Genomic DNA, 14,387 nt, shown 5'->3' with positions numbered 1-14,387 from the left:
ATATATATACTAGGGTATAGCCCGTGCCTCCGCCACGGCATAATTTTGTGTGAAAATAAGTAGGAAGTGGGAAGGAAGAGAATTTAGTGGGTGGTTTGTAACTAATTTTCTGAACATGGAGAGATTATAGGATGTTAAGGGAGAGAATATGGGTAAGTGGTTATTTTTTAGCAGTGAAAAAACGTGGGATATAGTGGTTTTTTGTGGTTGGTTATCAAAAAAGTGGGAGAGAATTAAGGAGCCTCTGATTTAGTGGGTTTGAAATTCAATTTTAGTCGTTAGATTAGATAATTTTTGATGAATATCGGATGGACGTGAATATCCATGACATAAATCAACGGCTCACCTCAAAAAACACCATTGTGCTATATATAATAGATATATATATAGAGTAGAGAATGATCTGGTTTTATCAAGGTCAGAGTCAAAACTTAAAAACGAGCGAGTGAGAGAGAGGGAGCGAATGTGGTTTTATCAAAGTGAAAGTTGAGTTAAAACGAGAAAAAGGAGAGACCGAGAGACTAGTCACTAGAGAGTAGAAAGAATCTTAATATCTCAAGCAGGCCCAGTTCGCTATTTCCCGCCTTCACTCTCATCTCCATTTTCCCTCCCACCAAAACCCTAACAAAGCTCCAACAATGGCTAAGAAACAAGTAGCATCCGATCATTCAACATCAGACCCTAAGAAACGAAGACGAGTCGGATTCTCCAATATCGGTGAGTTAACTCAGACCCATAACACTTTTCCTCTTCAATCTTCATTGTCACACCATAAACCCTAGTTTTAACTTCCTACCCCTTTACAGATGCTGGAGTCGAGGCTAACGATTGCATCGAACTTTTTTTGGGTATGTTAATTGTGTTCATTTCAGCTACAATTTATGTATTTATCTTTACATGAAGATTCAAAATTTGTTCCCGGACACTGTTTTGTAGTTTCTAGAAAGAAAGAGGTTGATGCTACAGATAGCTTCTCGTTTGAAGCTGTCGATCTTAACCGGTTTTTCGGCGAAGATGGACGCATATATGGGTACAAAGATTTAAAGGTCTCATCCTAAATTTCTATTTGAGCATAATTTTTTATTTATTTAATCTCATTATAAATTTCAGAAGAGTCTCTTGGTACTGGGTAGGATTTTTTTCACTTTTAAGGGTTTCTCAAAGCTTACCCGAAACTAAATGGTAATATCTGTAGTTCCTTTCTTCGATATAGACCTAGTGGAGAGTTATTTTTGGGCGGAGTTCGATTTGTAGACCTAAGTGTAATGTAGGGCAAGATTGCTGCAACATGAGATTGATGGGCATTTAGAACCTCGATCAGTGTAGACAGTATTTAGGATGTAGGGACTACGGTGTGACACTGTGACCATTTAAGTCATTCCAACCGGCAGTTCCACGTCAGGTCTACAAAATGTGGAAATGTTTAGGTGATGGGTTAGATGCAACCAGTTCTTTACGCTTGCAAGTTGTAAGGTCATAATGTTGTGCGTCTATTAGAGGTCACTTTGGGTTCAGGCCACATTCGGATTTCTGTTAAATTTGTCAACTTAAATTTAACATTTGATTTAGTGATATGTATCCGATTGATAAGATAGTGGATACGCAGTAACAGATAGAGGGTACAATGCATGTCATCATTTTTTAAAAATGTGCGTAACCAAAGAATTGTGTATTTGATTCAAGCACAAGAAACGATGCTAATCTACACAGTCGTGGCTGCTGCATTGAATTCTCTGTAAAATGTTTCTTTTTTTTCTGTCACGCTTGAGTGTCTTTACATTTCACCGTGTAGTTTTCTCATCTTTAAACACATCTGGTGCAGATCAACATTTGGTTGAGTAGCGTATCATTTCATGCATATGCTGATATTATGTTTCAGAGTTCATCCGATGTAAGTTTTGCTTACTCTTTTTACTTTTTCACTACGGATTAATTTAACCTGTTACTCAGGGAAGACGAAAAACTCAGATCGAGCTTTTCTTTGAGTTGGTAGTTAGTCTTTCTCCTTCACCTCCAGAGCATAGTTAGGTTCAAGTCCACGATTTTCTTAGTCCTCAAAAACAGCATGTTTTGCGAATTGACTTTTCATTTTTTTCTTCTTCTGCTGTTGACATAATATTTTAATTACCTTATTTAAGGGAGGCAAGGGTATTACAGATCTGATCGCTGCTCTTCAGGTACCCATCTATAATTTAACTTTATCCATTCTAGTGTTTTCTAGTCTTTGCATTCGTACTAAATTGTTCTCTTCAACAGTCAATATTTGGCGAATGTCTCATCAAGTCAAAAGATGATTTTCTTGAAACTTTCTCGAGAGACAGTCACTATATCAGGTATGCTTTATTGCTTTCACTGTCACAAAGTGGCTTATACATTTGCCGAGCAAACAGTTGGTTATATTTCTCTCATTCTGAAGTAAAATATAATTTTCTGAATTCATGGGTGCAATTCTGTTCAGAAATGTCATCTCAAATGGAGAAGTAATACATTTTGAAGCTGCCAAGGAACAGGAAAATGAATGTAATACTCAATTGGAATCCGTGGTGGGTTTTGTATATTATCTCTCAGTGAACTACTATATAGCAATGTCAATTGATTGAAAATGAGACAAATTTTGAACGAACAATATCAATGTCTTTTCCAGTAGTCTAGAGGTAGTAAGTTACTAATGGTTGTCCATCTATAGTTCATGGAATAGGATACTCTTCTTATGTCACTTGAAACTCTGGAAGACCATTGTATCCTTTCACCATTTGGAATTTATCAGCAATCTCCGACCATGCACCCCCTAATTATGCGTATCATTGTATTATAGACATGCCGCATGCTAATAAACTTGTTGACTGATGATTATTACCTCTTTCCACAGCGTCAGGTTGTTCGTCTTCCTGTAAATAACATTCTTGTGGGGGAGATCTATAGTCGGTTGGTGCCACTGGTGCTTCTTCTTGTTGATGGTGATTGACTCTGTCGCGTTCCTGTTCTGCTATTCTTATTTTCCGTTTTCAGCCTGTAACCCCAATTCATAACAATTAACAAGTCAAACTAGTTTTTGCTTATTTATTGTCTCAGGCAGCAGTCCTATTGATATAACTGATTCAAAATGGGAGATATATGTCATGGTTCAGAAAACAGATCAACAAGGTGATTCTAATGTCAAATTGCTTGGCTTAGCAACTGTTTATCGGTTTTACCGTTATCCAGACAGTTCTCGTTTGCGGATTAGTCAGGTAATTCTCTTTTATATGACGTCATCGGGTAAAAGTAAACATGGATTGACAGATGTTCCTGTGTAGTACTTTTGCGTGTTAGACTCTCAGATACTTGTGTTGGATAACTCCAGTCACTTTAGTAGGTATAGTGTGAAAGTATATGTACATCTTGTCTGAACTTGCACAAAATCACGTTAGACCATAAATTATCGCTCAAAGTTGATGTGATTTGTGTATGGTGGATGAAAAAAAAACGAAAGTTATATAAAGGACTATCACTATGACACACACACACATATGCAAATTTACGACTTAGTCACTATGTTTTTGACCTACACTTGTGGACGTTGTACTCCAAATTGAGTAACTTATTTTCTTGATTAGTAGTCTGATGTCAGTTTGATTTAATGGCAGATGCTAGTATTGCCACCTTTCCAGGGCCAAGGTCACGGCCGTTACCTCTTGGAAGTACTTAACTCTGTTGCAATATCCGACAACGTTTATGATATGGCGATTGAAGAGCCATCTGATTATCTCCAGCATGTTCGGACCTGCATAGACACACTTCGCCTACTTGGTTTAGACTCAGTCAGAGCAGCAATTAGTTTAGTTGCTTCGCATTTGAAACAAGAAAACTTATCAAAAAAGAGTTCCAAATTCGAATCTGACCCACCTTCAGCTATAGTTGAAGATGTAAGGAAAACTTTTAAGATCAACAAAAAGCAGTTTATTCAGTGTTGGGAGGTTCTCATTTATCTTGAACTTGATCCGCAAGACCACAAAGGCATAGAAAACTACAGAACCCTGATTTCAGATCGTACAAAAGCTGACATCTTAGGGAAAGATGCTGGAACTGCAGGAAAGCAAGTAATTGAAGTCCCTAATGATTATGATCATGAAATGACATTTGTTATGTTTCGACCAAGAGGAAGCGTAAAAACAGTTGGCATTGAGAATGAAGTTAACCAAAATCAGACAAGTCAAGAGGAACAGTTGAATCAAGTAATCGACGAACGAGTCAAAGAAATCACTGAGATAGCAGAAAAGGTAAATTTGCATCGAGGGTAATGCTTTTTTTTTAGTAGTCTTGTTTATGTAGGCAAACATGCGATTCGTCGGTGAGTGATTATATTGGAAATAGAGGAGTTCAGATGGTTTTGATCAATTTATGTGCTTGTATTTCCTTTCCAATATACATGTTTCTCTGATTACATGTACTAGTAATGAATTTCATATTATACTATACTTTCTTATTTTATGTTGAAGAAGGCTCGAATTTGCGCTTTATTATTCTGTGGAAGTATCTGCAGGATGTTGTTCTGGATTGTTATTATTCATCATCTGAAGGCATAAATTGATCAAAGTGGGCCTGTAACAAGATAACAATAACACATGGAACGCCTTACGAAATTTCTTTCAAAATCAGAAGGCTTAGGGTGGGAAACTGGTTGGGTGGGATGCGCGTTCAGGTCCCTCATCGGCTCTGCCTGCTGATCATTGGGGTAGCCTGCTGATCATTGGGGTAGCCTGTTGGGCCCGGGCAGTTCAGAAAATTTAAATGCCATTATCGGTGCCTCAAACATTTCTGTCTTTCTTTATTATTTTATAATACCTGTCTGTCGCGCATTTTGCGGATGATTCTCTCATCTCGAATTGAGTGAGGCTGGCCCCCTCGGGAAGGCTTTGGGGAACCTTTCCCCCCGATCTCTTGCGGAAAACGAGGCGGCCTTGTACAGGCAATGGTTGCCCCTGCCGGCTCAGGAACCGACTTCAGGTGGGGCGGCTCTACCGCTCACCCGCTTTCGCTGTGCGGTGGGGGGGGGGGGGGGGGCAATAAGAATTTTGATTTCTCAAGATGAGGTGGCTTTCAGTGAAAGAGGGTAACGAACAAGATAACTATTGTCATTGTAGGGGGATGAGGAAGAACAACAAATTTGGTCGAATAAATGGTTCAATTTGATCCATCCTACTTTCTAAAGGTTTCACGATAACGTACTAAGTGTACCAGTTTGGTAGGTTATTCACATGGCCGGAAGGAAATTTTCCCGATCTTATAGTTTAGTCACTGAAAGATGCTTCCGACTCATCATCACGCACATCTTTCCTATTGGAAAGCATGGCCCGAACCGCCATTTTTTCTTAATATTAATGTATGTAGTTGTAGGATATTGCGGGTTTATCAAGCTCCATCCAGGGCAGCTAGGTCTAGGTGTAGAAGGCTCTAACACGAGGAATGTAGCGGCTCGGGCGTCGGCAGGTGCTCAAATAAGCACTTTTGCTCCTGTACTGGACAATGGGTGCTCACAAACCCTCTTGGTCACGAGTACCTGCCGCGTAGGTTCCTACCTGTGTACTATCGGTTGGACAAATTTATATTTATACTTTTAATAATCCAAATTCAATAACCATGGATTCAATCTCCTATGTGAATCGAACCCGAGACCTCCAGGTTTTTAGATTTTACCCCCAACACTTTCAACCCCTCCTGCAACCAAGTATTGACCCCCGTCGCCCCACCTCCATTCTTGCTCAACCCAAGTAATAACCATGTGCGCCCGTATAACTTCCCTAAATTGAAAACCCCAACCTCATTCGGCTGGTTCCCACTCTATTTTCTTAGAATTTGGAACTGTTCAATTTGGCTGTGAATTTCAGGTACCCCATTTCCTTTCCAACCTTAAACCCTGATAATTTTAGTTCTAGGGTTTTCAAGTGTTGTATCTCTGTTGTTCAATGACACCGTTTCTTACGGTACACGATTTAAGTTCTTCAAGATTGTTATCGACTCTCTTAGCCTTGTTTTTACAAAATTAATTTTTCAATTGAAGTTCTTTTTTCTTTAAAGTGATTAATGGCTTTCATATTCACTACCGATTCGCCTCATCTTTGGTTGCCCAAGTCCTCTCTAGGGTTTTAATTATCATATTTTCAATTGATTTCAATAGAGTTTAAGATGATTAAAGTTTTGGGTTGTTGGTTTTGAAACCCTTTGAAATTGGACTTGTTAGGTTCTAAGTTCCTAATATTTTTAAGAACTTCTTTATGGGTTTCCTACACAAATTTCAAAAAGAAATTCAGAATGAGTTATGAAGGATTTTTTTCATTAGGTTATTAGTTTCCAATTGATAGTTGAAGTTTGAGTTATATGCATTATGAGTGGCGAATGTAGTTGAATCCTTTTCAGTTTGAGCTCATAATCGAAATAAGTAATTTAGTATTGTATGTAGATTCTAGTAGGCCTCGTGTCAATTTAGTGTTGGTCGAGTGGTTTATTCGTGTTTTGATTGTTTAGAGACGAAAGTATGATGTTGTATATGGAGATAAGAAAACAAGTTATTCATCTTTCTTGTAAATCGATAAGGTAGAGACACATTTATTTACAATAAACGCAAGTTTGCCTCACACCCATAATGACCATCTTCATCTTACGAAATTGCATTTTTACGGACTTGAACATAGCTTGAGAACTCAAAGTCTCAAGTTGAATGCTGATATAAAGGTTCTCTTGTTTCTTATTTCTCTTGTCATTCATAACACTGATGTAGACCTTGTAACAAATAGGCTTAGAGTTTTTGTATTCTCTAGGTTCAATGGAAGGATGTGAGAATGTGCTGGAAGCAATATTTGAAGAGGAAAATATAGAAGAATATCAAGATGTTGAGATGGTCGATTCTGAGGTATTAGAAGAAGGAGAGTGCAGGGAGCAGATTGGGCACTTGGAGTTGACAAAAAGTGGTGGTGACCAAGATGATAAAGTAGTACATCAAGAATCTCACAGCAAAAATCGTAAACGTAAGGCAAGGAAAAAAAAGAGCAAGAAGACTGGCCCGGCAACAAATATCACAGACATTAATAAGTAAGTTCTACTTTTACCTTGCTTCAGAATCTTTTTGTTCGTCCCAACCTCAAATAAATGGAATAAGCTTATGATGGATTACTATAAGATAAGACTAAGAGAATTATTTACGTACCCGTTCATTTTCTTGAAAGTCGGATTTAGCAGTTTGAAATGACCAATTTATCATATTTGTTACTGATCCAATTTTGATTAGTTTGTGGTTTGCTTTTTTGTAGGTTTGTTATAGATACTTGTCGACGCTTGAAGGAGAGGAAACCTTACTTGGTATGGAATGCTGTAGGTTGTCTTGGTGTTTCGGCTTTGAGTGATCTTGTAAAAGAGGTTAGATTTCTTGTATTCTCCTTTTATATCTCCTGATAATGAGTGATTTGTTGTCACAGTAACGTTTTGCAAGTTAAATTTTATAAGATTAGTTGAGATGGGTACCCAAAATATAAATACGGTTTTCTAAAGGTGCTGTATCACCTCTGAAAAAATGTAAATCGTTGTGCAGTTCGTAAGTTCCCTGACTTCCATTTGGCAATTTTGAATCTGTTTGCCATTATCCTTTATTACTTTGATGTTTATTTCATCTTTATTTCAACCAGTGAACAAGTTCTGTACCCTGTTATGTTTTCAGTTGTAGGTTTCAAATTTTGGTACTTTCATCTGAAAAATGAGATGTATTGCATCCTGCAAAAACAGTGGCATATGGGTTTCTGTGATTTACGAAAGTGATGCAGCTTTCTTTTCGTTAGTATTCTTAGACGTGAGTGCGAGTATTTTGTTATGGAAATCGTGAGTGCGAGTAATGACCAACCCCACCCACCCACCATGCCACCCACCATTCATTGGGTTAAGATAATAACTGGTATATCTTGTGTTGTAGTATATACTTCTCTCAATTACTTAGATTTCATATCATCCTATCGAGCGATTTAATACTTAACCCTAGGTGCAAGAAAAAAAATGTAGCATATTCTTCTCGTTAATTTTTAGTTTTCTTTTTCTCATCTGATTGTGTTTATTCCAGACACATAACTACAATATAGATAAAATCAAAAAGGCGTGCTGCGTTCTCTTGTTTCATTTTCATATTTAAGCTACGGTACACTCAAAATTGTAGGCTTTAAAGTTATGGTAGCATATTTTATCATGTTCATGGGGAGAAAGAAAGATGACGAAGTTGGATAGCTACTGTTTTGAGTCGGACTTATGGTTTCTACATTCTCTCCTGGATGCAAGTGGATATAATGTTATTTGATTATATCTTGCCTATTATATTATACAAGTACACGATTTCTTAAAATTTCATCCCGTCCCCTGAGTTCGACGAATGAGCCTGATTCACTATGGTTTCTGAAGGGAGGATCTCTTTGTTCTTTTGTAACAAAATCTAATCATACAGCCAATATTCGTCTAATTGAAACTTCAAAGTTGCAGGTTGATGCAATTCAAACTTGTGGAGGTCAGATGACAGCCGATGGCAAGCGCTTTCGTACAGGTGGTGGCATATTATGGAGCATTTTAAAGATACGCGATCCAAATGCATACAAAGAAATAATGACTAAAGGCAAAGAATTCGAGGTATAATACTCTCCATATATCTTCAGTTTGTTTTCCTTCTTTGCCTGTTTACTATCTGGAGCTTCGTGATTAAATTAATATCTCAATCGTTTATTTTCTCACACAGTTTCTGGTTGTGTTCTTGAATCACTGCAGAAGCAATTCAGACCACAAAACGTAAAACAAACACAAGACAAAAGCAAAGAGCCCGTTTCAACTCAACAGACTGTGGGATCGTCATTTGGTTCAAAGGTTGACCAAGTTGTTTCGGATGGTTCTGAGCTTACACCTCCGGTAAAGAACGGCATTGAAGGTTCCAATACTAAAGGAGAACGTTTATCTGTTATGAGTAGGATAAGAGTGCCTGTATCGTACGATGACTTGCTTGGAGAGGAAGATTGAATGCAAAACGAGTATTTTTTTTTTTATCTTTTTGAAAACCAAAAATAGATTTTATCTGATTTGAGTTTAACAGTGAAGGATAAGAATTTTAGTTACCAGGGATTTGAAGAAAGGAATTTACTGGGGAGCTTTTTTGAGGGAAAAAGAAGTGTTCTTTTGTGGGTTTTGGGTGGGTGGGTGGGGCTGGTTAGAAGTATATATATTTACTTTGTAGGATGAGAAAAAACATTTATGGGAAAAATAATTTGTGGTTTTTTAGCTTACTCCGTTCTCACGATCTCGAATTTTGGATTTACATGAATTTTCCTAAGATTTCAACTATAAATATGATGCAACTTAGTGATCATTATAAATATAAACCTCACCCCACTGTCGAGGTTACGAGAGATGCAAACGTTTTCATGGTATTATAACCTATGTTCTCTTAATCAGGTTTCATTTTTCTTATCCCTTGTCATCTTCTTCTTGTTCTTAAGGTGTTCTTATCCATCAAGCTCGATCATACTAACTTTTTCTTTTGTTGAAATGACGGTCATGAAGTCTCACGATCTCTACCACCATTTTGATTCTATTGGTTCACTGCCTCCACCATTGATGCAAACCTCGCCTTCATTCAATGGGCTAAGGTTGAATGCGAATTCTTTTTACCTATGAAGGTAATGTTCTTCGAAATCTCATTCATTCTTCTTCCTTCACGTTAAAGAATGTCGTTCATGTTCCTTCAATCACAAAGAATATACTCCATGTTAACTAAGAATTTTGATTGTCATGTGATTCTTTTATCGAAGTCTTTTTTGTTCAACATGGATGAGTAGGGGTGGGAATCGGTCCGGACCGGTCGGTACGGGACTCTAACTTTATCGAACCGGTCGACTCGGACATAAACTGTTGGTGACCACCTATTTACTCGGGCGGACTCGGACGGTCACTCTCAAGAATTCTTTGTCCATTGACCGTCCAAGACCGTTTATTTTACCGGTCCAGTCGGACACCGGACGGTTTCGGTCTGGACTTTCCAATAAATTTACTTAATTCAGAACTTTATTTTTATAACCACAAACAAAATAACTTACAAATGAAGATGTTTAGCCAAGAAATCAAAAGTAAATATAAAAAAGAAAAACACAGTTGATCATCATTTGACAAGATATAATTAAGCCATGCACTAATGTTTGGTCTTCCAGAGGACTATATGACTATAGCCAACGATCATCATATATTCATATGTCTATAAATTCAACGGTCAACTTCTAAAAATGAGGACAGTTTAGTCGGTCAACCTATTCAATCACTCGTACAGGTCGGTTACCGGTCGGTCTTTCGACATAGAATTTTGACCGTTACCGTCCGCTAATTCTTTCGGGTCGGTCGGACACTGACCGTTATGACCATCGGGTGTCCATGGACATTTTTTATCTCGGTCGAACGGGTCGGATAGCGGTCTTCCGGATCTTTTTCCCACCCCTATGGATGAGTAGGGAAACTCCTTCACTACATCAATAAAGATAGACTCTCTTTCAACAAAAAAAAATAAAATAAAGCTAGACTCTCTCCATGTTTGGGTTTTGGTGAACCAAAATCGGTTTGATGCCACCAATATTTTTACCGAACAATAGACTATAAATGTCGTTTGGACCTAATCGATCATAAGAACTTCCATCAACTCAACCAAATTATTAAGGTTCATCCGGTTAAGACAAACTGGTTTTCACCAAAAACCATAGAATAACATTATCTTGTAGCCCATTAAAGAATCCTCAGCTGCTTTCAACCAAAAACTTAAGTAAAACCACCAAGATTAGACAAGTTGGATTCATCCGATGACAAATTTAGAGGCAGAAAGAGAGGCTTAAGGGAGTGTCAATTTCTCAAGTTTCAAATATTTATTGCTTAGAGAATCGAACTTAAGGGTCTGTTTGATACGTTAGAAAACGGGTTGGGAAAATCGATTTTCCACTGTTTGTTTGGTGAAAAAAGGTAGGAAAGTTGAATTCTCATGGTAAAAAAAAGTGGGAAAATTGACCAACAAATTTTACCACCTCCAACATGAGAAAGTCAATTTCTCACCGTCTTACTTTGCGCTCTCTCTCCTCCCGACTCTCTCACAGGGGTCTCTTTCGCACGTTTTCTGAACTTGATCTCTCTTTCTCATTAACTCCATCAGAAGTAGAGCTTTCTTCCTCCTCTATTCCTTTCTCTCCCTCAGTGACAAAGAAGGCAACTATGAGTTTATGACTGAAACCATTCTTCTTTTAATGATTCTCTTTCTAATTTCTCCATGAAACTTGAACCAGAAAAAACCCTAAATAATAGTCGGTTGAAACCTTCATCCCTCCATGAAAATGGATTATCATATTTGTATCATTATAAGAGTTATGAAATTGGAAAGAAGATCTTCATCATAGTTAAATCCAACTAGACATCCATTTATGTAAAGTGGTAAAATCAATTTTGTTATAACTTCACCATGGTAAAAGAAACTAGAAAAAAAAAAAATTTAAGACCCTAATAGGAAAGCAACACCAGGTCTTACTGGCCATACAAGTTGTCAATATGATTCTCAAAGTTGATGATGTTATAGCCTGTCAGAGTATTGATTAATACCTTGAGCAACTTTTGTTCTTCAATCAAAAGTCATCTAACACTTTTAACTTTGTTCTTTCGCTCGATTAGAAGATCTACTGGCCACACAAGTCAAGTCTTCAAGATGATTCTCAAGATCGATGATAGATGGAGGATTAACATGAGATAATTGCACGATTTTGTTCATCATCATCTTCAACCATGGCGTCATTTTTGAGGATTTTTCTTTGCGTCATAACAACAGGTTGAAGATGATGACGAATTTCTATAGGCACCTCCAACGAATTGGTATATAAAAGAAGAGATGGTGATTTTTTTTTATAGGCACTCCACTATTTTCTTATAACCTACCAAACACTTGAAAATTTGATTTTCTTTCCCACAACTTAGTTTTCTTTCCCATCAGAAAAAAACGGTTTTCACATCAATTATTTTCACACGTATCAAACGGAGCCTAAAAAGAAAAATAAGGTTTGTGGCCTTTGGGTTGGACATAGAGATCTGCAGAAGAAGAAGAAAAGGTGAAAGTGCTCGGTCCCTCTAAAATCGGTGGACTGGACCAACTTTTCGACTAAAATTAACTCAAGTCCACCGATCTTGAGTGAAACAAAAATATAAGAGTGCCTCTGGTAAGAGAAGACACTTTTATAGGGCATAGTAAAATTTTTCAACCAAAACAAATGAAAATGTAAACAAATTTCGTCCACAACAGAAGAAATATGGTCTCTTTTTTTTAAGGAATGCTTGAAAAATAAAGGCAATTCATCCGCTTTGGTCGAAATTTGTGGTTTTTTCATTATACCCAATCGAAAATCCTTTACAGGTTGGAACAAAATAACGACCTAAACCGTAAAATTATCTTTCGAACTACGGAGTAAGACAAAATATGAAATTTTCTTTACCTGAGATATATTATCTTGATTATGTATGTTTCGTTTAAGTCGATGCCTTTATTTAAGTCGATGTCTTCGTTTAAAGTCGAACAACTCTTCTTTCTTGACGTTGGTTACCTCATTCATTAATGGTGGTTCCTCATTCATGAGATCTTGAAGCATCATTAATAGCTTGTATCCAAGGCAATAATGATCATAACCTTTTGTTTTTGTAGTTTTTGTTATGTAATGGTGATGTTGATAGTACTGATCGATTATAGGGTTGAGTTGTTTATTACAGAAAAGACTATAAAAATAATTAAGCATTAAATTTTTTCTCACTTTTTATTCCAGTTCTTATTTTATAGTTATTTTAGTTATGTTAATGGTGATGTTGATAGTAGTGATCTTTCTAACATTTTTTTTGGTAGTTTTAAACGCGCCTCCTGTAAGTGTTATAGCACCTTCCTTAAGGCAAATTTGAGAGGGAGTTTGTAGGGGTGGGAATCGGTCCGGACGGGCGGGAAACAAAAACTAACTTAACCGGCCCAGGTGGAACGGGCACAAGTCCTAAGTGTCCACTCGGACCCCCGGACAAAACAGACAGACATTTCAGATTTTCTCCGACAAAGTGCTCGTCCGTGACCTTTTGGTAGTCGAGCAAACTGGGTATCGGTCAGTTGGGCGCCGATCACTATTGAACAAATAAAGAAATTTTATTCAAAATTAAAACTATTTAGTAGCTAAATACAACTTTCTAAACTCCAACTTTACAATTCCAAAAAATAAATGAAATACAAAATTAAAAGATAATCATTGAGATTTCTCATCAACTACGATCGGATTTATTCTTCTTCTCATGGATTGTAATCGGTATATTGTGGATTCTAGGGTTACTGATGAGATATTGAGATTTTGGAGGAGAGATAGACTAAAGAAGTAGAGAGGCGAAGACAAGATTAAAAAAAAAATGATTGCTGAAGTTATATATTTTTACTCTTGAAATCTGACGGTTGTAGCTAACCATGCAGATGTAAAGGCTTAAAATCAATCATATAGGCGGACGGGTATTACGGTTAGGATAAACAAACGGGTATGGACTGGTCCGGTCGGACGAACTATATAAGCATGCAGACTCGGTCGGATCACCGGATAAAGACCTATGCCTACGTCCTTCCGCCTAAGCTCTTTCGGTCGGGCGAACACAGACCGATTCAAACATCGGACAGTCATAGACCCTTCAGACTCAGATGGTCGTGGTCGATTCTGGAGTAGGGATGTCAACGGGGCGGGTTTGGGACGGTTCATCCCCTTCCCAACTCCGTCCCGTTAGTAAACGGGTTTTACCATAACCGTCCCAATAATTAATCGAGGTGAGTATTCAATTACCATAACCATCCCAATTAAAAATTGCTAAACCATTACCACCCCGCCCCGCCCCGTTTAATATAAAACGAGTCGGGTCGGGTTGGGTTCAAAGTATTTTGTTTTAAAAAAGTCATTTTAGTTTGAAGTAACATAACAATTGTTAACAAAATTTTATAAGACTTTGAGTTTATCAATCATAAACACTACAACTACTTAAATAATATAAAACATAAAATAATTAAATTGATAATATAAGATTAAAGTCTTAGAAACATAACCTTAAAAAAAACATATATATAATATATAACATACTAATCGGGTTCGGGGCGGAGTTTACTATCTAATACCAAACCCGCCCCGAACCCGATTAGTTTTTTTAAAGTTCATACCAAACTCGAGCCGTGACCTATATAAATTGACCCTCTTTAATGCAATATCTTGCTACGCTCTTCCAGTAGGGCGTTTGTCCATGGACTATTTGGCCCGCCCGACCAAACAACTAATGGAGCCCCTCAATATGTGCCCCAACAAATATAATTAGGGCTT

The 14,387-nt window shown here is 37.4% G+C and overlaps 2 protein-coding genes across 3 annotated transcripts; both read left to right on the top strand.

Moving 5' to 3' along the window:
* The first annotated feature begins 393 nt into the window (after positions 1-393).
* Positions 394-4,499, top strand: HAG2 (histone acetyltransferase of the GNAT family 2). Of its 2 annotated transcripts, XM_086647422.1 has the most exons (11): positions 405-417; positions 481-717; positions 807-848; positions 937-1,046; positions 1,823-1,891; positions 2,139-2,177; positions 2,257-2,333; positions 2,459-2,543; positions 2,870-2,957; positions 3,073-3,230; positions 3,627-4,499. In XM_086647422.1, the coding sequence occupies exons 2-11, from the start codon at positions 639-641 to the stop codon at positions 4,278-4,280; spliced, it is 1,401 nt and encodes a 466-aa protein (XP_086503548.1). In that variant the 5' UTR covers positions 405-417; positions 481-638; the 3' UTR covers positions 4,281-4,499. The 2 variants fall into 2 exon arrangements, with proteins under 2 accessions (XP_086503547.1, XP_086503548.1); XM_086647421.1 differs by having other exon boundaries at positions 394-717.
* Positions 4,500-5,798: 1,299 nt separating this feature from the next.
* Positions 5,799-9,281, top strand: LOC147532069 (uncharacterized). Its single transcript, XM_086647423.1, has 5 exons — positions 5,799-5,867; positions 6,798-7,068; positions 7,287-7,392; positions 8,494-8,637; positions 8,773-9,281. Exons 2-5 carry the CDS (start codon positions 6,803-6,805, stop codon positions 9,016-9,018), a joined length of 762 nt encoding a protein of 253 aa, XP_086503549.1. The 5' UTR covers positions 5,799-5,867; positions 6,798-6,802; the 3' UTR covers positions 9,019-9,281.
* The last annotated feature ends 5,106 nt before the right edge of the window (positions 9,282-14,387 follow it).

Source organism: Eschscholzia californica, unplaced genomic scaffold (genome assembly GCF_041429995.1).
Source record: "Eschscholzia californica isolate CP2 unplaced genomic scaffold, dmEscCali1.0.p SCAF_6, whole genome shotgun sequence".
NCBI lineage: Eukaryota > Viridiplantae > Streptophyta > Magnoliopsida > Ranunculales > Papaveraceae > Eschscholzia > Eschscholzia californica.
Note: the sequence above shows the minus strand (reverse complement) of the source record. Positions and strands in the feature narration are given on the sequence as shown.

What these genes read in the sequence shown, in the direction of transcription:
- HAG2 (XM_086647421.1), top strand. Translation starts at nt 639, where the DNA reads ATGGCTAAGAAACAAGTAGCATCCGATCATTCAACATCAGACCCTAAG. An exon ending in ATGGGTACAAAGATTTAAAG is followed by an intron (nt 1,047 to 1,822) that starts GTCTCATCCTAA and finishes CATCTGGTGCAG; the next exon opens with ATCAACATTTGGTTGAGTAG. An exon ending in TGTTTCAGAGTTCATCCGAT is followed by an intron (nt 1,892 to 2,138) that starts GTAAGTTTTGCT and finishes ACCTTATTTAAG; the next exon opens with GGAGGCAAGGGTATTACAGA.
- LOC147532069 (XM_086647423.1), top strand. Translation starts at nt 6,803, where the DNA reads ATGGAAGGATGTGAGAATGTGCTGGAAGCAATATTTGAAGAGGAAAAT. An exon ending in AATATCACAGACATTAATAA is followed by an intron (nt 7,069 to 7,286) that starts GTAAGTTCTACT and finishes GCTTTTTTGTAG; the next exon opens with GTTTGTTATAGATACTTGTC. An exon ending in TGAGTGATCTTGTAAAAGAG is followed by an intron (nt 7,393 to 8,493) that starts GTTAGATTTCTT and finishes TCAAAGTTGCAG; the next exon opens with GTTGATGCAATTCAAACTTG.